Raw genomic sequence first — 24,722 nt, 5'->3', positions numbered from 1 at the left:
TGCTTAAGGAAGTGTTTACCAAATGAGAGCAGAACCTGGCTTAGAGGTACAGGATGGCCATGTGCCAAAGAAGTCCTCTAAAACTAAGAGAAAATGAAATGGAGGCAGAAGTGATATACCTGCTATACAAAACAGTGGTTCTCAATTAGAGATTTTACCCCCCAGGGGATAGTTGGCAATGCGTACATTTTTGGTTGTCACACTGGGGAGGGAAGGGTGAGCTACTGCCATCTAGTGGGTAGAAGCCAGGGATGTTTCTAAACATCCTACAACGCACAGGACAGCTGTACACAGCAAAGAATTATCCAACCCAAAATGTCAATGGTACCAAAGTTGAGAAACTGATCTAAAGGAAGCTAGTAGTAATAACAACAAAGAGGACAAGATATCTGGTTCTTCTTTGCCTCTACTAACTACTAACTTCATGATTCAAAGCAAATTCAAAGTGTGGGCTTCATCTATTTCACTTGCAAAAATGCAATAGCATTTTGCTTGCCTAAAAACAGGATATCTAAACCAGAGATACCTAAAATGCTTTGTAGCCCATGCTACTCTATGATTTCCACTAGTAAAATGTGAGCAGTTATGTTATCGTAATATATATTCCAGGCCCTGCACTGAAACCTGAGACATACTGTCCTCTTCTGAAGGCTCACATCCTGAAGCTAGGAAAGATCCCTGGCCTTACCACATATTAGTTTTATTTTTGTTGTTTTTCTAGAATTTAGTTTTAAAGAAAGCAGAAAAAATCCTCTTTGGTAATTCTACTGGACAGAAAAGTAAAACAACTCTAGATTTATTGACTTGATTATATCCTTTTGCCCATGTTTCACTGAGAAGCAAATAACCAACACCTATTTTGCAAAACAAGACACATAAATATCCTATATGGAGGAAAAGTCCCTAATCAACACTACCTACCTACTATGTACCATACTAGTTGGGGAAGATACAAATTCTCCCAAGACAGTGGGCTCAACCACAGTGAGGCTTTTAATATAACCTCCAAGAGAGATTAGAGAAGTACTCAAATGAACACAAACAAAGTTGCTGAGGAAGAACAACAGAGAAACATGAAAATCAGGGGGCAGGGGTAAAGGAAGTTTTCTTGAACAAGAAAAATGCATGAATTGAATTTTGAAGAATAATTAGGCTACAAGAAAGTTCTACGCAATGAGAACACAAATATACCTGAGTTGAGGGGAAGTCTGCTCAAGTTTTCTGAGACTAAATTGGCCCAGTGCTCTATGCTGTTCTTGTTGATGTAGAGGAGGTGAAGAGTCGATCTCCTATAAAAATAGCTCAAGGCAACCCCTTGGTATTTCATTTCTAAAAAGTCACAAACTTGGTAAAGATAGTAGGGAGAGGTATCATAGAAAGAAGCAGGGGAAGAAAACGGAGAATTCCATTTTCAAAAGCTTGCTGACATTTCTCATCTGCTTATGAAAGTTTTACTACTACTTATGGAAAGTGAAGTTGTGATTTGAGAGTAAAATTTAATATTAGAGAATTAATACAATTTCTTGGCTTAATAGGTTAGAAAACTTACTCAAAAATACATTTGTATTACTATTTCTATTATCTGATTCACAAGTCTAATTTCTTCTTGCTGTTGTTTTAATATAAAATAACCTGTAGCTTACATTCTAATGAAATAATTTCGGAAAAAATACAGTTACACAAAGACCTCTGCAACTTCAGCTTTACTTTCCATGTCTGGGCAGTTCCATATAACTACACATGAAATTAAACTTTAACCAGTAAGGAACTGGGGGCAAAGACAAGTTAAATGAAAATACCCAGTTAGTATCAAGACCAGTTAATAGACCTGAGTAAGAATACTAGAAAAATAAGGGTTACTAAAAGCATGCAGTAAACTCCCTCTTTTTACAGATTAACTGATAACCCAAATCGTTAGACTTGTCCAAAAAATTCCCAAATCACAGTAATACAGAAATCTTTCCACTATTAACAAAAAATACAGATTTATATCATTTGTCCGAAAGCAAATGATGAAAGGTTGGGTTAGATGATCTCATATTATAAAACTGTTCCAAAAGGAACCAAGTCAGTTGTTTTCTAATTACTTTTAGCCTAGTTCTGTGTGGAGCGGTGAGTAGGAGGGACAAGCAACTGGCAATGCCGTGTCTAGTGGGAAGAGGGAGCTCAGATAACCGAATAAACCTCAGCACCTAAACCACTTACCTCTTCTCTCCCACTCAGGCCCCACTGAAAGCCTACTGAACCGTCTGTCCTGTCTCATCTCCAGCACAGGCCCCATCTCCCAAAGTATCCTGGCCCTACTCCCTGGGCCCACCAAGGTGCCTCTGCCACTCCATCAGTCTGTACTCTTCTCACACTGCTGCAGGGTCGAGTTTCTTCATAGCCCTTTGAGGGCAGAAACCCTGTCTTTATCCAGTTTTATTATTTCTTACTCAGCAATATGTATAACATACAGTAGACACCCAATTTATTAGATGAAGGCATGAGCTAATATATTCCAAAGCTCAGGATTAACTCTCCCTTAATATCCAAGACTACTGCCATCTGGTATAAAATTCTACTAACTTTGACAGCTAGCAGATTCTCACAGAGTTTCTCCTCTTCTCTGGTGGACACAAGTCTAAATAAAAGTGGTCTACTGATAGGGGAATCAAACTCTAGATACAAGTAACATCTGCAGCCTAGTTACTTTATACATCAAGTACGTTACCCTCCTTTTTTGCTAATCTATGCAGCGTAGTATCACTAAAATAATTTTCTCTGCTCCTAGTACGAAGAAGAGCACTGTAAGAACACAGGGGAGAGTCACACTCACCGAATCAGCTGGGCTTCCCCAAGGAAGCCACACCTAATTTGATATTCAAAGGCTGAATGGGAGTAATACCGAAAGGAAGAAAACAGTTTGTTGCAGAAGAAACAGCTGGTGTAAAGATGTACTCATTACAAATACTTAAATTTGCAGCTTTTACAAAATGAACTGGTCTACCAGTAAAAAGCCCTACTGAAGTTATCAATGAACTTTGACAACAAAAGGAAAATTTATTCTAAATTGACAAAGTGTATGTTTTAAAATATTTCCTCCTAGAAGTCAGAACTCCCCTAAGCATAAGGGATGGGAGCTATCAATAATAAGCCCTATCCTTCTGCTGATTCCAGTATGTCCCAAGATGCTCAAATTAGAGCACTAACAAAATATACATTAAAATACATGGCTGGACAAATCCTGAAAAGCAAAGTGCAAAATAATGTGCTACCTTCCTTGAAAAGTGGAGTGGGAATAAAAATGTATTAACAAATTTGTATTTACTTATAAATGCATAAAGAAACTATGAGAAGATAAGTTAAAAACAAACAACTGTAGATAATTGAGGGAGGCGAGAAGAAGGAGAGGGAGACTTTCTTCTCTGTATTTGTCTTACTACATGTTAAATGTCTGTATTATCTAGTTAAAATTCAAATTAAACATATACCACTGTAAAACACAATTTTAAAAAAATCTACCATTAATTTTTCAATATTAAATGTTATCAATAAAAAAGAACTATCCCTAATTCACTGTGTTTAACATGTATCATTTATATGAAAACTGATTTTGCACTTTATATATTTACCTTCTTGGAATTCACTGATTCCTTCATTTTGTGAAGTCCTTATTTACATTTATTTGTCCTTTTCTCTGCTAACAATATATCATCATTAGCAGTGTCTTTTTGTTGTACAGTAACAGTATATATCTATATCTAGCTGAGGCTGATTACAAATTATTCCTCTTCAGCTGTTTATTTTGTCAACAAAATTCAATGGAAAAGCAAATGTTTTATTTATTAAGAAAGCTAGAACAATAATATTCTTCTCTTTTCTTCTTCCTTACACAAAAGCAAGCTAAGAATATTTTGCTGTGTTCCAAAAGTTGATTAAGGAAAAAAAATTAAAAATAAACAAGGTGTATCTTCTTCCTTGGCAGTTCACTATTACAATTCTTTGGAAATTATTACATATTTCTCAATTAAAAAAATAACATATTTGGGGGAAAGATAGAATGACACTTTTCCATTCTGCCAGGAAACAGAGCCCTTCTTCAATTGAAGACCTATCAAAATATGCAAGCAAATGTCATGGCAACAGAAGCTTTCACCATGGTAACATCATCTCTGCTACAGAGGAAAACCACTCTAATTCGTCATGTACTTCAAGACAAGACATTAGACTAATTCCAATTTTCATTTTACAATCTATCCATAACAGTCAATATACCTGGCAGTAGTAAAGACTTAATAAAAACATTAATATTTCACAAGAAAGCAATATTAAAATCAAAGCTGACTCTATTTACATGCAAATTGATTAATGGGTGAAACATAAAACCAAGCTGACCCACCTTACAGAAAATCAAGATAGTGATGAAAACATAAAAAAACAATTCTATCACTATTGCTTGAGAGTAAATACTCTAAACTCAATACAGAAACAATTCTGTTTTACTAATCACAATATAGCTGGCAGATAAAACAAGAAAAAGTCTTATTTTAATAAAACAAAGAAAATATTTCAAGTTTTTATTACCACCTCTATTTTGCAATTCATTACATATAATTCTGTTTTTATTTCATAGTGAGGGAGTATTAATGGCACAAAAATTCTTATCTAGAAACGTGTCTCCAGATGACAAAAGTAAAATCAAATGATTTTTAAAAGGTTAGAAATCAATCATTACTACAAATAAAAATTTACTATGCTACATAAATCATTAAAACCACTTGCAAAAGCTAGTAAACAAACAAGGATTATCAACTTTATAAATTAAACTTAAAGATCTAATAGCTGTCAAGTAAAAGATCTACTACCTATAGCATATTAAAATGTCAAACGGCCAACTTAAAATATTCATTTTTAGGTAACAAACCACAAAAGATTAGCAATTCAAAATGTCAATGAAATCGTAAGACTGAAAACCTTATATATAAGGGTCTAATAAAACCTATCTGGTTTATAGTATAGACTAATAACCAGATGGAAAATTCAATCTGAAGACACTTCTTTTTAAAAATGATCACCTCAGTTTGTTCAAAGTTTGAGCTTTAAGCCTTAGAAAGACTAGAGGTTCATATTAAAATAAACAGCCAATTTCTTCTTCAAAGAAAATACCCATTTTTCTCAAAATATTTAAATATTTTGGCAAGTATAACTTATACTTCAATTTTTTAAAACACTTTATGAATAAAGTAATATAGTTAAGTCACCTTTAAATAAAAATATCAGTTACTTTCACATCAACAGCAAAACACAAGGGGAAACAAAAAGGCAGCATGGGATAAAGAAGAGCGTAAGCTGGCTTCAAATCTAGGTTTGGTCTTTAACCTGAAAACAAGGGAAAATCACTAGAGATTAAGGAGGAAGACCACTCTGGATATGGTATGAAGAAAAGACTGGAGGGGGATAAAGTGGAGGCTGCAGGACCAGTTAGGACACTGCTGCAGTGGTCCAGGCAAGAGGCAGTGAATGACAAGTCACTGGAGTGTGGCAGTGGTAATGGAGAGAAAAGGGAATAATTTAAGAGAGATTTAGGAGATAAAGCAAGATTTGGAGATGGATTAGAGGGATAAAAGAAGGAAAGGCGTCAAAGATGACATCTAGATTTCTCACTCAAGTAACTGCATATAAGCAACTGAGGGATGAAATGTTGGGAAAGGATCATTTTGTACAGTTTGTATGTTGGCTTGTTTGTTTGGGGAGTAGGGACGGAGTTCAGCTTCAAAGTATACTGAGTTTCTGGTGTTTTTGAGAAATTTAAAAGGTGATATCAGGGTAGGCAATTAAATAAACAAACCTGGAGCTTAAACAGAAATCAAGAGTCTGAGTCAGGCTTACGGGAAATAACTCAAGTGTGGAAGAGATTTCAAGGGAGAGAGCAGAGCATGGTAAAAAATGAAGGTCCAGCATACCGAGCCTTTAGAAATTCTGAACTTCAATGGCTAGTAGAAGACGAAAAGCTTGAGTGAGATGGAGAAGAAATGGCATGAAGCCACGCAAGAGAGTATTTTTAAGGAAGTGTGGACAGCGGTACAGACTACCACTAGATAATCCAGTAAGAAAAGGGCTGAAAAACGAACATGATTTTGCGAGGAAAAAGATCACTGGTGACCTTTCAAAAAAGCAGTTGATACAAATGGTATTTACTTAGATGAAGCCCCTTTTAAAACACAATCTTATCTAGAACTACAATATATAAAAGAAATAAATCAGGGCTGCCGTGAGATAAACAGAATGCTTACCTAGTAACCTATTCCTGCACATGGTCCCCTAAGGCAGTTCACAGAAACCCAGAACTTTGGAAATTCATGTTTTGAAACCACTGGGCTACATAATCTTAGAAGTATCTTTTCTGCTTTGATTTACTATAATTCTATAAGTGCAATTTAATCTACTTTTTTTTTAATTGAGGTTTTCATGGTAATTAATGACTGCTGTATTTTAGTAAATATCAGATACTAGTACATTTCTTTATAAACACAAAGAAATATCCTAAGCTTTATTTTCCTGAATATACCATCCATTAGCTTTACTTGTCCTTTTTCTTATAAAAGTAATAAACTAAAAGCAATTCTGGATGTGTTACAAGGTTATGTCTCTGAAAAACAGAACATTAAATCAAAAGGTAAATGAACTTTCTTCTAAGCTGGTGTTTGGGGTTTTGCCCTCAACAGAATCATCACTTTAATATAGTATCTTTATCACTGTTCCTCAATATTTTGCCAGGATTCAAAATACTTTCTTCTTCTTTTTTTTTTTTTAGCAGTAGTAATATCTTCTACCTTCTACTCAACTTCAGTTCCCTCACTATAATTACTGTAGTGAAGCAGAATTAACTTCTTGCTAAGTTTTAAGTAACTAGCACCAAACAAACGTAGGCCCAGAAGTTTTTACAAAAGTAGATGCACCAAGAATCCTCTTCATTTTTTGCCCTTCATTTGCCTTTGGAATATGTCTCTGGTATCAGAGAGTGGGCTGCAGATTATAAGTCAAGCTTTGCCCATCCCTGACCAGGATCTTCTCTCCACTTTATGCAGCCTCACTCAGATCGCTAAGTTGGTCACTCAAAACAGTCCCTTTCTTCATTTATTTAAACTGTTGGCTCAAGGAAGCCAACAGATGCAAAACCACACATTGTGAGAAGTTTGGGGGATTTTCTGATAAATGTTGTCGACTAAACATGTGCATTTATATCCACTTTGATTTGAAACCTCACTAAAATGGGAGTTACAGAAAAGAGAATCAATAGAAAAGGAAAATCAGGAGAGAAGACAACAGCAGAAAACAATGCGTCGAATTCTGGAAAGACAGAAAGTAGATGGAGAAGCTAACAGAGCAGAGAGCAAAGAACACTGAATACTAAGTGCTTGCAGCAACCAATACAAAGGCAGAGGAATTCCTGCTGAGTTCCCCAGAACAGGCTACGTGACATAGGAAAACAGATACTGAGAAGGTTGCGAGGAGGTGAAAGGGAGACCTGGTACTGGACACAGACTGGGTAAAAGTCTTCACAAGGAGCATTTACACCTCCAGCTTCCCTCCTCCACCCTGGCAAGAGGCAGGAGATGTTTATTCTGTGGCAAAACTGAAGGACGGAAGCTCCAGTCCAGAAGATTCAAGAACCACAGAAGAGCAAAAGTGAACCTCGGAGAGTGAAGTGAAAAGTTTACCTACTGAAGAGCACACCCTCGCCCCTTCATCTTCTCCATGCAGAGAATGCTAAAAGCCAGGCAAATGCCACCCAGCAAGACACTAGAGAGTTGGTCTGAAGAATTCCAGGGAAAAGAACTGTGGATTCTAACATTTGCATATCCTCCAAAGTAAAAATAAAGGGTGAAAACATATTTTAACATGACAAAAAATACAGGTTATCTCTGATATACTGTTTTATTTTGTCATAAGGGTCTAACACTCACCCTGACTGCACTTCATTATTAAAGCTGAGTTCATCCAAGATTTTAGACTTCCCCAGAAGGAAAACTTAGAAATGCTGGCAAATTTTACATTTTAAGGTTCTTGGCCTGATTAAGAGTCCTAAACTTCTAATTCAGAACTTGCTTTAAAAAGAAAGCCTAAGAAAGGAAGGTAACTTAAAACCTTAGAAGGACCAAAATAGAAATGACACTGGGTATTAGGGTCTATGACTATTAGTTGGAAATGTCATATCAAGCTAAATAACTGCAGCAGGCTGAAAAATGGCCCCCAAAGATATTCAGGAAACTTTATGCCAAATGGTACGCCACTTATACCATAAATAGACAATGGTATCGCTTACCCTAAGTAATAAGTAGCCTTAAAAATTAGACATGATGGAAATGAACCAATGATACTAAACTCCAGTAGAGAACGTTGCCCTTTGAACAGTGTAAAACTAAGTCCACACTCATTTTGTTAAAAAGGGAAAGATTAGCAAATCTTAGATATTCAAAACCAGAAATAAGTATAATTTATAAACTGAAAGAATGTATAAAAACTGGAATGGGACTAAATTCTCATTGAGTAATGCAATGTCATTTAATGCCCTGTCTCTGGACCACCTAAAATCATGTCTCCACCCACCACTGGAAGCTACACCTGTCCGTAATCAACTCTCTTCTTACCTCCTTATACAAAAGACATAGAGCGGGGCTTCCCTAGTGGCACAGTGGTTGAGAGTCCGCCTGCCGATGCAGGGGACATGGGTTCGTGCGCCTGTCTGGGAAGATCCCACGTGCCGCGGAGCGGCTGGGCCCGTGAGCCATGGCCACCGGGCCTGCGCGTCCGGAGCCTGTGCTCCGCAACGGGAGAGGCCGCAACAGTGAGAGGCCCGCGTACCGCAAAAAAAAAAGACAAAAAACTTAAACTGGATTGGAGAACAGTAAAAGACCTGAAAAGAGCTCTACCTTATTCATTGAGAAGGCAATTTAACATTGTAAAAACACTGATTTTTCTCCAAATTAATCTAACTTCAAAGCGTTTCCAATTAAACTCCCAACAAGAATTTTTGGGTAACCTGACAAACTGATTGAAACTTTTATGTTAAACCAAATGCCCACAAATACTTAAGAAAATCAATTATGAAGTCATCGTAATAACAAGTGTGGTTACTAGAAGAGGGACAGACTGATAAACCAACTTACTACACTAGACATCACAAGACTCACCTGTCAGGCCATTTCTCTTACATATACCAAAATCTCATACATGCATGGGTCTGAACCACCATGAGTTTAACAGAGTGAAACACTGTAATTCCTGTTATAGTTAGATTTTATTTCTTTCAATCCAGGGAGATTAGACTTAGAAAATACTGGAACTCAAAGATCTAATGTCTATCTTCCTAAAATAGTATTTTCTACTATTTCTGTCCCCAGCCTCTAACTCTCCTCCATCTCCTCCTCCTGCGACCACAAAAGATTTTTCCCCCCATCTGTTTGGCAAGGGGGGCTGGGAGGAAGACAGAAGCCAATCACATACCACGTTATACCTAAATTTGCAAAATAGCAGAGTTTTACTATATACGTAAAGCATATATAATATAGCATTTAATAAATAATGTCCAAAAATATTACAGCCTCCTTCCCTTTTCTCCAGGTACCCAGTTTGATGTGTCTCTACATAACTTCACAACTAGCTTGCACCCTAATTTCTAAGGATAGAGTTAGTGAAGGCAAAATGAAGCTTATGACAAGGTGTGGCACATGAAATACAACTCTTTCCTATAAGAGCAGTGGTTCTCCTACTTGAAAACACATCAGAGTCACTGGGAAAGCCTGAGAAAGCACAAATTGCTGGACCCCATTCCCAGCAGTTTCTCATCAGTAGGTCTGTGGTGAGTGACATTTATAACAACTTTCTGGGTGGTGCTAATGCTACCTTGTCCACAGGCCACTTTTTTTTTTTTTTAAAGAAGATGTTGTGGGTAGGAGTTTATTAATTAATTTATTTATTTTTGCTGTGTTGGGTCTTCATTTCTGTGCGAGGGCTTTCTCTAGTTGTGGCAAGCGAGGGCCATTCTTCATTGCAGTGCGCGGGCCTCTCATTATCGCAGCCTCTTTTGTTGCGGAGCACAGGCTCCAGACGCGCAGGCTCAGTAGTTGTGGCTCATGGGCCTAGTTGCCCATGTGGGATCCTCCCAGACCAGGGCTTGAACCCGTGTCCCCTGCATTAGCAGGCAGATTCTCAACCACTGCGCCACCAGGGAAGCCCACAGGCCACATTTTTTAAAAGCACTGCGCCACAGAGCACAGTTTCTCAAGTGAAGGCAAATTTGCCCTTCAGGGGAAATGAGGCAGTGAATGTGTATATTTTTGGTTGTCACAAGCTAGAGGGCTGGGAGGGAGAAGTAATACTGGCACCTGGTAAGTACAGACCAAAGATGCTGTGAAACATCCTACCACGCACAGGACAGCCCCCCGCAGCAAAAGATTATGTGGCCAAAAACGTCAGTGATGCGGAGGGAGGGAAACCTTACCATCAGTAAAACATAATTACTCCAAATATATGATTTGACCATTAAGTTGGTGAAAAGTTCTTCAGTGAGTTTCAGAAATCTGACATGGAATAAATATGCAAAGAATTGTGTTTTTCTTCAAATATTGATAACTCTAAATTTTACTCATCCATGGCAAAATGAAGTTTTAAAAATATTAATACTTAAAGATATACTGGGCTACAGAAAGAAATAAGCATTTATTTATATAAGGTTATTGGTAGATTTCTAGTAAAGAAACAAAACATTCATTGTGCAAGAGTAGTAAGAAAACTAATTATATTAAAAGACTAATAACTTCCTTGAAAAATAATGATCATATTTATTTCCTAAGCTAAGTGAAAAGCAAATAACTGTTCATTGTACTATGTATATGTATTTAGTATAAAAGAAGTATTTTATTTTATAATGAAAATTTGTTTTAAGGAAAAGCAGTGATTATAGCAGTAATCAATCCTAAGTAAATATATCTAAGGAAAATGTACTTTATATATACATGCATGGGCATACACAGATACACCTACACACACACATGCACACAGAGACAAATGTACTTACTCCAGTGGGCTGGAAAATGAGACCATCCATTTCATGGCTGACTTCTTTGGCAAAGTTTCCTTCAAGTAGCTATAAAATAAATACACCTATTTTTAGAAACACAATAATCACTTTAAAAGTTTTTTAATTTTTTGTAAGCTTTATAAGAACTTCTTAATACATAAGCTTTAAAAATGGGGGAGAGGGGTGATCCAGAGGGATCTAGGTTAATATACTGTAAGATTATTTTTTAATATATGAAGGTTTCCATTCCATGGCAGGCTAGATATCTCGAACAACAGTTCTAACTACAATAACCAAAATGATGGATAAAATATTAAAAAAAATTTTTTTCTTCTTCAGTTTTATTAAGTTATAATTGACATACAGCACTCATCTCATACAGATACAAAATAAAAATAAATATATTTTTTCCTTGTGATGAGAACTCAGGATTTACGCTCTTAACAACTTTCATATATAACATACAGCAGTGTTAATTATATTAGTCATGCTGTATATTACATCCCTAGTACTTATTTATCTTACGACAGTGGTCAAAGGTACAAACTTCCAGTTATAAAACATATTTTTAAATGCACTATGCTGAGCCAGCATAAAAGGAAGGAAGGCATAGGCCAAAACTGAAACAAAAGTAGAAACGCTGGGAAGTAATAAATAAAGGGAATAAAACTAAACATACACAAAAAAGGAGAGAGCAGAGAATCTTGCTTGGGGATAGATAGAGCCGGGATAAGATTGTCTGAGAATGTGTAAAAAGAAGCTAGCTCAAACATGGGGATCGCAGCCCCAAAATGCATTATCTGTGTTTTCCCCAAACCTTCAAGCAGAAAAATTTAACCTTTCTTTTTGTCCTACTTTTTGCCTCATTTTTTGTCTTTATTACATTTTTTTTCAAGCAAAAAAACTGCATTGCAAGGAATACACAGCATGAATTACAAATAACAAGCTTTTTCAATGCCATATCTACTGAAAAGCAGAGTTACAGGCCCAACGCTCTCTAATTAGTTCTGAACAAGTAGTTTTAAATGCTTCTCTTCCATGGATTTTTATATTATTCTGAAGAACTGAACATATGCATCACTGAGTGAGGACCTACACACTGATTTTCTGCATTTCAGGGAAGAGAGCAGAAGATACTTTCACAGAGCCAGGTAATAATGTCATGTTACCCAGAGTCTGGCCAACTACCAAAAAAACATTTAGGATGGTTCTGGGATTCAAATACGTTCCACCAAAATTTTGGATATGCTGTGTGTTATTCAATCACAATCTTTCATCACAATCACATCCTCTAAAAAACCACTACACTTAAAGGCAGATTTGCATTCCAAAAGCAACAATCAAAATGTCCAGTATATTGCACATGCCACAAGATCTGTGATTCTCCTCCCAAACTGTGACTTCATCTTCTCTGCCATTTCATTCCTTGAAATCTGTAATTTCTCTAAACTGGGGGCAGTTCAGCAAAGAAAAGTAAGAGCAATCCTAGTTTCTAACTGCTTTAAGACCAATTTGAGTTTGAATAATCTACACTTCCGTAAAGCTGTAATGCTCCTTAGTCAAATTCATGGGGACAGAAATTCCAGAGTCTTGGGGAGGAGAGAACGAGGTGTTAGCGTTTGATGGGTACAGAGTCTCAGTTTGGAAAGATGAAAAAGATCTGGACATATAAGACGGCAATGGTTACACAACAATGTGAATGTACTTAAAGCCACTGAAATGTATGTTTAAAAATGATTAAATGGTCAATTTCATGCTACGCATATTTTACCACAATTCTTTTTCGACTGTAATGCTCTTGATATTTTCTTTTTTGTTGTGTTTTGTTCTTTCATCTTATTATGACACTAAGAAAGTGGGGAGCTTGCAGACTGGGACTCTTAGAGCCATATTATCCAGAGTTTGGCCAAATAGGTAAAAATTTCAGACCAGATCTGAAATTGATCTCCAATTCATTCACAGGTTTAAATGACCTACCCATATGAGGAGGAAACTGCTGAAGTAAAAGTTCAATATGGATTAAAAGTACTGATTTCTTATAATGAACTAATGATGGGTAAAGGGTCAAACAAGAAAAAAATTATAAAATTGATAATTCTTGTACTTCATCATGTAAGAAAAGGTAACCTACTAACTTATAGTATAAAATCCTGCTGAGGAATGAAGCAATGAAAACAAAATGCCACAATTATCTTTTTAAAAACACTTTTCAAAGGTTAAACAATTTGTTCTTTTATAGTAGGTACATCATTTACGGCAAGTAAACATAGCTTTTCCATTCTTAGACCATCTTTCTCCCATTCATATACTGGACCATCCCTGTAGATAAAGTATATATAAAGTTAACAGTATAAAGTATAGTGTTGGCAAGACTCTAGATAACATGATGTTACCTGCTGCAGAAATGAAAGTAACTTCCTTTTTTATTTTACTCTAACTTTTTAAGAATCAGAGAATTTAAGGGACTATGAAACTTCTTAGGTCAAAAGAATACTGCTTATTTTCACTCGTTTTACTGCTTATTGATTACTCTAGACAATATTTCTTTCTTTACTTAATACATTTACAATATTACCTAGCATATATTAAAGACCTACTATAAAGTGTTGTTGTGCTTGGTTCTTAATATATGTACATCATTCAAAACACACAACTCCTCATGATATGTATAATTTTTAATTTTATATTACTATTCACTTCACCAGAAAAGGAAACTGAGACCATCAGCAATTAAGTGACTAGCTTCAAGTCAGACAGCTAAAAAAGTAAAATCACTTAGAACAGATTTCAATCAGACTTTAATTAAAAATAAGGAAATAGGGGACTTCCCTGGTGGCACAGTGGTTAAGAATCTGCCTGCCAATGCAGGGGACACGGGTTCCATCCCTGGTCTGGGAAGATCCCACATGCTGCAGAGCAACTAAGCCCGTGCACTGATGAGCCCGCGTGCCACAACTACTGAAGCTCATGCGCCTAGAGCCCGTGTTCTGCAACAAGAGAAGCCACGGCAATGAGAAGCCTGCACACCGCAACGAAGAGTGGCCCCCGCCCGCCAAAACTAGAGAAAGCCCGCATGCAGCAACGAAGACCCAACGCAGCCAGAAATAAATAAATAAAATAAATTTATTTGAAAAAAAAAAAAAGGAAATAACCAGAGAAAGTCTCTGACTCTCTGAAACAAATGCCCCCAAGACTTCTGAAACTTCCCACGTATATAGGTCCTCCAATCATCATTTAAAAATACAGACTTTAAATGTATTGTAGCATGTACTATATGAGTAAGATACATACAAAGGGAGGTAAAATTCTTGGGGTGGAGGGAAGTTTTTTTTCAGCGATAAAATCTAAAAATTTTCTTAATTTATGTAATAAATATATATAATTCATTTATTCATATTAGAAATCACATATATAAAATAATATGTTAAATTTAAAATATTGCTTTTTTCCAATCATAATTCCTGAAAGAAAATTTATCCAAACTTGTTATGAGCATCTTCTGTATATCAGTGTCTTTATTGTTAGAGCCAATACTTAAAGTCATTTAACACATTTCCATTATTTTCACTGCTATCTCTGAGTTATAGCATACTTCAAATTATACATGAGACCGTCATTACAGATGTCATCTTAAGCTACAAGTACCGTTTGAATAACATTAGCAAAGTTTTTTCCCCCCTCATCCATTCCTTAGGTCTGTATTCATAATCTTGAAAGTGTTTACCATCTTTAAGGTTATCCTTTTTTTTTCCTTTTCCTTTCTTTCTTTCCTTCCTTCCTGCCTTCCTTCCTTTCTTTCTTTCTTTATGGCTGTGTTGGGTCTTCATTGCTGTGCACAGGCTTTCTCTAGTTGCGGCCACGGGGGGCCACTCTTCGTTGCGGTGCGCAGGTTTCTCATTGCGGTGCGCGGGTTTCTCATTGCGGTGGCTTCTCTTGTTGTGGAGCACGGGCTCTAGTCACACGGACTCAGTAGTTGTGGCTCGCGAGCTAGTGGTGCACGGGCTTTGTTGCTCCGTGGCATGTGGGATCTTCCCGTACCAGGGATCGAACCCATGTACCCTGCACTGGCAGATGGATTCTTAACCACTGCGCCATCAGGGAAGCCCCTAAGGTTATCTTTTAAAAGCTTTTTATGGGAAAGTTCCACTTTTACTTACGGTGTAAAATATGTCTAACCTGACAATAAATTTTTAAAAAGCAGACAATCTATAAAATCATAGCTTTTGTTAAGGTTTAGAGTGTTGAGGTGTCCACAAAATCAGGTAAACTGAATCCCAGGCCCTCCAAAGAAAGATGAGACACATGAACCCCTTCACCTTTGGAAGAGCATAAGAGGAAAAAATGGCTGCCACAAAAGTGGGTACAAAGAAAAACTGAAAGTTTGATCAATTCTTAAAAACCAAGTGTGGGTTAGTATAACAGTATAGAATCCCTGGAAGCTCCAAACACAAGAGGACTCCAAACCTACTCACTAGCTCTATTCCCCAGGTTTCTATCAGGATTCACAGGAAAGATCAGGGGTAGGACAAGAAAGATGAGAAAGCCTCATCTTAGTTGCAAACAGACAGAAAATCCTTTCCAGACCCTTCCTGATATGAAGTAAAGGCCATCTGAGCATAAAGTCGTCTGCAGCTACACACGGGTCCAGAAACAGCCTTGGTCCAAGGATATTATATTGATAAAAAGGAGAAAAACTTGCTCCTGCCAAAACATCCCACCTATGCAAGGCAAAATTCAGCTGCCAAGAGGGAGAGGTCAGCCCACTGAGGGGAACCCATCCCTGAGACTCAGGTGCTCAGGGTCTGCTTAACAGCAAGGCTTGAGGAGGAAAATTAACAAAACCCCACAGTCTGCACAAATCAGGCACTGAGTGACAAGAAACAGTCGATTACATATGAGGGAGAATGCAAGAGCACAAAAATAGACCACTATGTGGTATAGGCAAGCAGAGCCCACTGAAAGCTACAAGTGAAGCAGGAACACTGGAGAAAACCCATTTTATACTCCAGTTCTCTCAATAAGCTCAAGTAACAGAAGTCATCTGCTTAAGGAATCTGAAGTCTTCAGAGCACAGAAGATAACTATATAGCAATACAAACCCATGTTAAATACAGATTATTCAACCACTAACCCCGCCTCCAGCAAATGAAGCTTATTAAACTTAAAGGAGAGGTACGCCCATTACCAAGCACAAAGACATCTACCTCAGTATATATTGTTCATACAGAAAAAAATGCCCAGCATCCAATCGAAAATTACCACACACACATACAAAGCAAGAAGAAAATGACCTACATTCAATAGATAAGGCAGTCAATAGAAAAAAACATAGGGATGGCCCATATTTTGGAAATATCAAACAAAGATTTTAAAATAACTTTAACATTTTAAAGGAAAAGGTGGAAAACATGCATAAATAAACGTGGAATTTCACCAAAAAGTTGAAAATAATAAAAAATAAGACAAATGGAAATGCAAGAAATAAAAACATAATACCAAAGAAAAAGAATGCTAATCAATGGGAATGACAATCAATGGGATTATCCACTGACTGGACAGAACAAAGGAAAGAATCACTGAACTTGAAGAAGAAAAGAGTGTAGCACTTTTTCCAACTGAAATACAAAAAGGCAAAAGGGGAGATGTTGGGGTGGCAGGGGTCGGGAGGAACAGAATGAGGAATCAAAGAGCAACGGTAAAGATGTCTTAAAAATACTTACAAACACGTAGACAGAAAACCAGAAAGAATATGGAGGACTGTTAACAACAATGAAACAACGTGACCTATTTGACATTTTATAGAACACTGTACCCAACAATAGGAGAAAATACTTTCCTTTTCCAAGTGCATACAGCACATTTATAGGTCAAAGTCATACAAGGTATGACTGTGCTCCTGCAGCCTATAGTTTTAAAACATTCTGTCTGTACAGAAGTAAGATGATTCGACATTTAACAGTTTAACTTCCTCTATTCAAATGTAATCTCTGTGAGGTTAAGTATCACACCTAATTGTTCCTGTATTTTTATTTTATTTATTTATTTATTTTTTTTGCGGTACGAGGGCCTCTCACTGCTGTGACACGGAGCACAGGCTCCAGATGCGCAGGCCCAGCGGCCATGGCTCACGGGCCCAGCTGCTCCGCGGCACGTGGGATCCTCCCAGACCGGGTCACGAACCCGCGCCCCCTGCATCGGCAGGCGGACCCTCAACCACTGCACCACCAGGGAAGCCCTGTTCCTGTATTTTAAGCACCTAAAAACATAGTCAAATATACTATCATTAAAAAAGTCAATAGATTAAGCAAATAAGCTCAAAGTGTCAGGTTAACCAGAAGCATAACTTAACTTTATTTCATCCGTGTGAAACCAAATCCATTCATCCTAAAGATTAATGCACATTTATTGATAAAATAAGGCTATGAAATTAGCTACCAATTCATTATGTGTATGGTAACACAGTTTAAAACTGTTTGCCATTTTGCTGCAAAAAACTTAATCCCCCAGGGACTCCCACAGGTTTGATAATTTACTAGAAGGCCTTAGAACTCAGAAAAGCACTATATTTATGGCTTAATTTTGGTAAATACATACTGAGAATAACTTTAATGAAATTAAGTTGGTCTCTCCTAAAACCAGTAATAAATATAATTTTGCAAAGTTTAATCATTCTTTTTTAAAGAGAATACTACTTAGATCTCCAAAACCATTTATGTGACCAGACATTTTCTTTCCTTTTCAGGTTCACAGTAAATAGAAGAAAAGTAGACTTCAGTTAAATTTGTTTGTTGATGGGTAAAATTACATCCACAATAAAGAGTTCAAAAAAGATAATGATACTATTCCTTTAATGTCTTCAACGATTTTCTTTTGGTTTATAATTCAACAAACATGGCAAATTACCGTAAGATTTTAATTCAGAAATATACAGCTGTTATTATAACACCTGTAAACTAGAGCAAATATTTAATATTTAGAGCACTGTTCTTCCTTACCTTAAGTATCCCCCAAAAGTATACTTTTATAAACTTTTAGAAGAAAAAGGGGGTAATACGAATTAGGGGTCTCCACCCCTGAGGACCGGGCCGCACAGCAGAGGTGAGCAGTGGGCAAGCTAGAAGCTTCATCTGCCGCTCCCCATCGCTCCCCGTCGCCCACGTTACTGCCTGAGCCATCTCCCACCCCCTCCACCTCCCCACCCCATGTCTGTGGAAAAACTGTCTTCCAGAAGCCAGCCCTTGGTGCCAAAAAGGTTGGGGACAACTGATATAAATCATCTTTTTTTTCTAAAATGACTTCTTAGCATTTCAAATGGACTACAGAAGAGGAAAGGATGTTAAGAGGAAGGTTTGAAGTAGGAAGAGTCTATTACACTAACAGATACAGTAACAGAGAAGGCCAGGTGGGGCTCACGGATTAAAGAGCCCCAAGAAGAAAGAATGAAAGAGCAACTTCTAAAAGGGGTGCTTAAAGAGCTCATGCAACTAATATACACATGCCTCCACATAATCCCCATCCCAATGGTAGACTCTCATAGCAATTTACAGCTATTTCCAAGACTTTACTTTCTGCTTTTGTATAAAGAGTCCTAATCCTCTGGTCATATCCACCAGCTACTCTAACTTTAACCCTAATTTTTCAATGCCATCTATCAAACTCATAACAAGGACTTTAGCACTTGGGTCATGGTCTTCTTCTTCATGTGTGCCACCATCCTGCAGGTCCACTTATATGTGGATATTTTTCAATAAATATGTACTACAGTACTATATGACCCGTGGGTGGTTGAATCCAAGGATGTAGAACAGAGGACCAACTATAAAGTTATACTGGAATTTTTGACTCCACAGAGAGTCAGGGCCCCTAACCCCTGTGAAATTCAAGGGTCAACCATATTCTACACTGGTCTTCTATAGTAAGAGTACACTATTGCTTCCCAGAAAACACCGGCTACACAACATTGCTCTGATTATGACCATTGTTCTTAAATGTTTCTTCTGCACATCATACTTATGATAGCCACATTCCATGTGTTCATATAAACTTCATTTAAGTATCCCACTAACCTCCACACATGTTCAACAAAGTAAGCAAGACTGATGGCACACACTGGTGGAAAACAAAGTAAAAAACAAATAAATGCTCTGATCTCAGCCTAATCTATTCAAACACCTGGTTTATTTGAACCAACTTTATGAGCTAGCATGGAGAAAATATGGAGTCCCTCTATCAGGAAAGATATACTTGCCTTTTTCAGAGCCCATATTTTTTCACATCTCTGAAAACAGGACATATCTTACAATTGATGATATAGCATATTTTAATTGGCAGAGGTCTCTCAAATCCAGTGGTACATAAAATAAGGGAATGGTCTTATAATTAATAGCATCTTATTTGGTAAAACAAGGTACAGAAAACATGGTTCTGGGTGAACAAGAGAGTCCTGTGATAACCTTATGAAACTTCATTACTTAATCCTGCAGAACAAGATATAGCCAGTCCCCAACTTATGATGGTTCTACTTACTTTTCAACTTTGTGATGGTCTGAAAGCGATACACATTCACTAGAAACTGTACTTCGAATTTTGAATTCTGAGCTTTTCCCCTTTTCCCAGGTTAGCAAAATACAGTACAATACTCTCTGGTGATGCTGGCAGTGGCAACTAGCCACAGCTCTCAGTCAGCCAAGTCATCATGAGGGTAAACAACTTATACACGTAGAACTCTTATGTACCCACACAACCATTCTGTTTTTCACTTTTGAAACAATACTCAATAAATTACATAAGCTATTCAACACTTTATTAAAAAATAGGCTTTGTGTTGTATGATTCTGTCCAATTGCAAGCTAATGTAAATGTTCTGAGCACATTTAACATTGGCTAAGCTAAGCTGCTATGATGCCGTAACCCTGTCACAAGTCAAGGAAGATATCCATGCACCAGAATCACACCTATGATTTACAATTTGTTCTCATGTACTTGTCTTCAGAATCTTAAGCCTTATTAGCAAGAATGCTGGAACTGAGGAGTTTAAGGCTTCTCTAAAGTGACTTCTGAAAGTATTTGTAAAACCATAACCAATTAATTAGATTGACAGGATTAGGCCACATATTAGGATTAATCTGTGACCCTACAATCCAATCAAGTTCTTTAGTGCTTCACTTGCACCCTGTGAGGTCATCATCACAGACTAAATTTCTATGACTAAACATTATACAATATATATTCAAATATATTTACTACTGCCATAAGTAGTAAAGCACATAAAATAAGGAGCCCCAAGTCCATTTTCCTAGAAATTTTGTAATTATTTTAAAATTTTATTGCAATCCTTCAACAATGACACATTTTTTTTATATTTTACTTTTGGTAAGACTGGCTCTATTTGGGGTATAAAAATGACTAGATGTGTGTTCGATAACCAAGAAACACAATCTAACTAAAAAATGTATGTCCCTCGTTTTCCTAATCCACTCAAAAGATTACATTTTCACAACCATGTCTCCAAGTCCATTCTAATTTATAATCATCTTTTCAGTTGTTGAGGGAGAACTGAAACACAAATTGCAGGTTTCAAGAAAGTCTGAAATTGTTAATTATCTCTTCAAGCAATGTGATGAGGGCAGTGAATTTTTTTTCTTTAGAAAAAAAAAATGTACTACTATAAAAGTTACTTGTGCTGGAACTAAGTACCCTCCATCATTTCAACAATGATCACTAGAAGGCTCACTTAATTTTCTATGCAACTAGGAAGGGCAAAGGCTATTATTTAACTTCAATCTTTCATTTTAAAATTCTAATAAAACTACTAGGTCAGACATTAATACCAAAATATTGGCTCACATTGATAAGAGTTATACACTTAAAAAAAAAAAGTGTTCAGCTGAAATTGAAGACACTTGTATGATAGTCAACCTGTGCCTTTGTTAACCTGTAGTAAATTCACAACCACAGTTGGTTAGAATAATTTATCAGATTTTTTTAGAAAAGGAACTGCCTCCTAATCACTTTAGAGGCCAATAATTATTTTTTCTTCTGAATCTACTAATACCTATCTCCTGGATGTTAATTGTAAAAAAATTTTTAAGCTCTTATACTGAGCAAACATATAGAAATTTCCCCATATAACAATTGTGAGTCCATAGAAATGTTTAAAATATATTTGGCACCAGATATAATGATTTCTTCATGTTTCAGTGAACAAGATTTACTACCCCAAAAGAAGTTTCCTGGGACAATAAATCTTGAGGCTCACTATACCAAAGAAATTAAGAATTCTCTTTATTATGCATTACGGTGATTTTCTTAAATTCTCCTCTGAAATGGTAAATGAATGAGATTGAAAGGATCCATCAGGCCATATTCAATTTCAATGATGAATGACATATTAATAGACTAGATAATACAAAAATAAACACCAGAAATATGAGAATATATAAAGTTAGCCTCATTTCATCTTGTGTCTGCCTTTAAACCAAAATAGTTTCACCATTATATCTGTAATTACATTAAAAAATTAGGCATAATCATTGAGAACCTCTATGTGTGAAGAACAGTTCTGCACATTTAGGCAAGGTTTTTTTCTTCTCTTCAACCACAGTTATACTAACATACTCTCAAAGCTACTTTTTCTTTTACTGTGATACAAACAATAAAACACTGATAAAGGCATATAACGTTTATATATATAAATAACACACTTTATGGCTATATTTTCTTTATGAACTACTAGTGTTAGACATACAAGAACTATAAATTTATATTTAAGGATAAACTAAGAAAAGAAAGAAAAGGCAATACCTAGAAAGTAAATCTGAATGCCAGATGAAATACATACATACATAAAACCTAAACTTCCTACCTAGCAAAGTATGCAAGAAAATAATAGATGAATATTTATAAAATCCTTATTAAACTAGATGAGTACATGCCCTTGAAATTAAATGTAGTAAAAAAAAAAAAAGCTTTTGTAATTCTCTGCTTAATCCTCTCAACAGTTATTAGAGAGATCTTCACATTTATTACTCTTTCATCCTACATAGCAAATATTTTACTTTCAAAACAGTAATAAATAAATCATTGTAAAAATATTTTCCACAGAATTTTAATAAAGCAGTCAAACTGGACACGAGAAAGTAAAATGACTCCAAGCAGAGAAAAGCAATAAATTCATTGCTAGAAACTTTTAAGAGATTATTAGGTCTTTTCTTTTTCCTTTCCTTTTCCTTTTTTTTTCTTTTTAGTTTGCGTGTGTGAGATGAAAGAGGAGGATGGAGTCTTGCTTATTTTTTTTTAATCAAGCGTAATTTCCTAAAACCATTCAAGATTGACTCCTTGCACGGTATTCCACTACATCCTAACTACATACAACCTTGCAGGGGACATAACTAACTACCCCTAAGGGAAAGGTGTGGAGAAGTGGAGAGAGGCAGACAAGCAGGAAATGAAGAAAAACAACTTAGTAGAAATAACTTAGCAGAAACAGAACTTTTCAAATGGGAAATAATCCCAGTTCAGGCTTAGTCACATTAAAGAAAAAATGTGGACTTTACCAAACAAGACAGCTATGCATGTGTGGTGGCTAGAGGCAGATGAGAAGTCTCTGTACCTTCCTTTCAATGTTGTTGTGAACCTAAAACTGCTCCAAAAATAAAGTTTTTTCAAAAAATAAATTAATAATAATATATTAAGACTAAGTAGGGCTTATCCCAGGAACAAAAGAAAGCTTCAGTGTTAGGATATATTTCTAATTAATACATAAAATAAACAAATCTAAGCAGAAAAAAAACCCCAGTATTCTATCTATAGTAGATAAAAAGCAATTGGACAACATTGAATACCTTTCTTGATTAAAAGTAAAATGACTCAGTAAAACAGAACCAAATATTCACTTGCTCAATCTGATAAAATAGATTTCAGACTCAAAGACAGCATACAATACTTTAAAACACTAGAAGCATTCCCACACAAATCAAGAACAAGACAAGGATCCCTATAACTATTACTACAATTTAAAATTGTACTTGTGTGTAACTGAATTAGACACGAAAAAAGTTAATGTATAAAAAACTAAAGCGATAGCTTCAAGATGGCGGAAGAGTAAGACGTGGAGATCACCTTCCTCCCCACAAATACATCAGAAATACAGCTACATGTGGAAAAACTCCTACAGAACACCTACTGAACGCTGGCAGAAGACCTCAGACCTCCCAAAAGGCAAGAAAATACCCACATACCTGGGTAGGGCGAAAGAAAACAGAAAAAACAGAGACAAAGAATGGGGACGGGACCTGCACCTTGGGGAGGGAGCTGTGAAGGAGGAAAAGTTTCCACACACTAGGAAGCCCCTTCGCAGGCAGAGACGGGCGGTGGGCAGGGGGGAAATCTTCGGAGCCGCAGAGGAGAGAGCAGCAACAGGGGGTGAGGAGGGCAAATCAGAGAGATTCCCACACAGAGGATCGGTGCCAACCAGCACTCACCAGCCCGAGAGGCTTGTCTGCTCACCCGCTGGGACAGTTAGGGGCTGGGAGCTGAGGCTCAGGATTCAGAGGTCGGATCCCAGGGAGAGGACTGGGGTTGGTGGCGTGAACACAGCCTGAAGGGGACTAGTGAGCCCCAGCTAACCGGGAGGGAGTCTGAGAAAAAGTCTGGACCTACCTAAGAGGCAAGAGACCATTGTTTTGGGGTGTGTGAGGAGAGGGGATTCAGAGCACCGCCTAAACGGGCTCCAGAGACGGGCGTGAGCCACGGCTATCAGTGTGGACACCAGCAACGGGCATGAAACACTAAGGCTGCTGCTGCAGCCACCAAGAAGCCTGTGTGCGAGCACAGGTCACTATCCACACCTCCCCTCCCGGGAACCTATGCAGCCCACCACTGCCAGGGTCCCGAGATCCAGAGACAACTTCCCCAGGAGAACACATGGCGTGCCTCAGGCTGTTGGTACATCACGCTGGCCTCTGCTGCCACAGGTTCGCCCTGCATTCCATGCCCCTCCCACACACACACACACCAGCCTGAGTAAGCCAGAGCCCCTGAAGCAGCCGCTGCTTTAAGCTGGTCCTATATGGGTGGGGAACAGACATCCTCAGGTGACCTACATGCAGAGGCAGGGCCAAAGCCGAAGCTGAACCCCAGGAGCTGTGCGAACAAAGAAGAGAAAGGGAAATCTCTCCATGCAGCCTCAGGAGCAGCGGATTAAAGCTCCACAATGAAACTGAGGTACCCTGCATCTGTGGAATACCTGCATCTGTGGAATACCTGAATAGACAATCATCCCAAAATTGAGGCAATGGACTTTGGGATCAACTGTAGACTTGGGGTTTAGTTTCTGCATCTAATTTGTTTCTGGTTTTATGTTTATCTTAGTTTAGTATTTACAGCTTATTATCAATGGTAGATTTGTTTATTGATTTGGTTTCTCTCTTCCTTTTTTTTTTAATATATATATATATTTTTTCCTTTTTCTCCTTTTGTGAGTGTGTATGTGTATGCTTCTTTGTGTGATTTTGTCTGTATAGCTTTGCTTTTACCATGTGTCCTAGGGTTTTCTGTCTGTCCTTTTTTTTTTTTTTTTTTAAGTATAGCTTTTAGCACTTATCATTGGTGGATGTTTTTTGGTTTCATTGCTCTCTCTTTCTTGCTTTTTTTTAAC

At 37.1% G+C, this 24,722-nt stretch overlaps 1 protein-coding gene across 7 annotated transcripts in view; it reads right to left on the bottom strand.

Moving 5' to 3' along the window:
• RNGTT (RNA guanylyltransferase and 5'-phosphatase) overlaps positions 1-24,722 on the bottom strand; it is a 246,728-nt gene that overhangs the window by 131,774 nt on the left and 90,232 nt on the right. For all 7 annotated transcript variants that reach the window (XR_004480632.2, XM_033418832.2, XM_004264827.4 and 4 more), the window contains one exon: positions 11,063-11,131. Coding sequence is in view for 6 of the 7 variants with exons in the window: in XM_033418832.2 (XP_033274723.1) it covers positions 11,063-11,131 (69 nt within the window). In the remaining variant the exon portion in view is untranslated. The remainder of the gene's footprint in view (positions 1-11,062; positions 11,132-24,722) is intronic.

This window comes from Orcinus orca, chromosome 12 (genome assembly GCF_937001465.1).
Source record: "Orcinus orca chromosome 12, mOrcOrc1.1, whole genome shotgun sequence".
In the NCBI taxonomy this organism is placed as follows: domain Eukaryota; kingdom Metazoa; phylum Chordata; class Mammalia; order Artiodactyla; family Delphinidae; genus Orcinus; species Orcinus orca.
The sequence above is the reverse complement of the archived record's forward strand: the minus strand, read 5'-3'. Positions and strand labels throughout refer to the sequence as shown.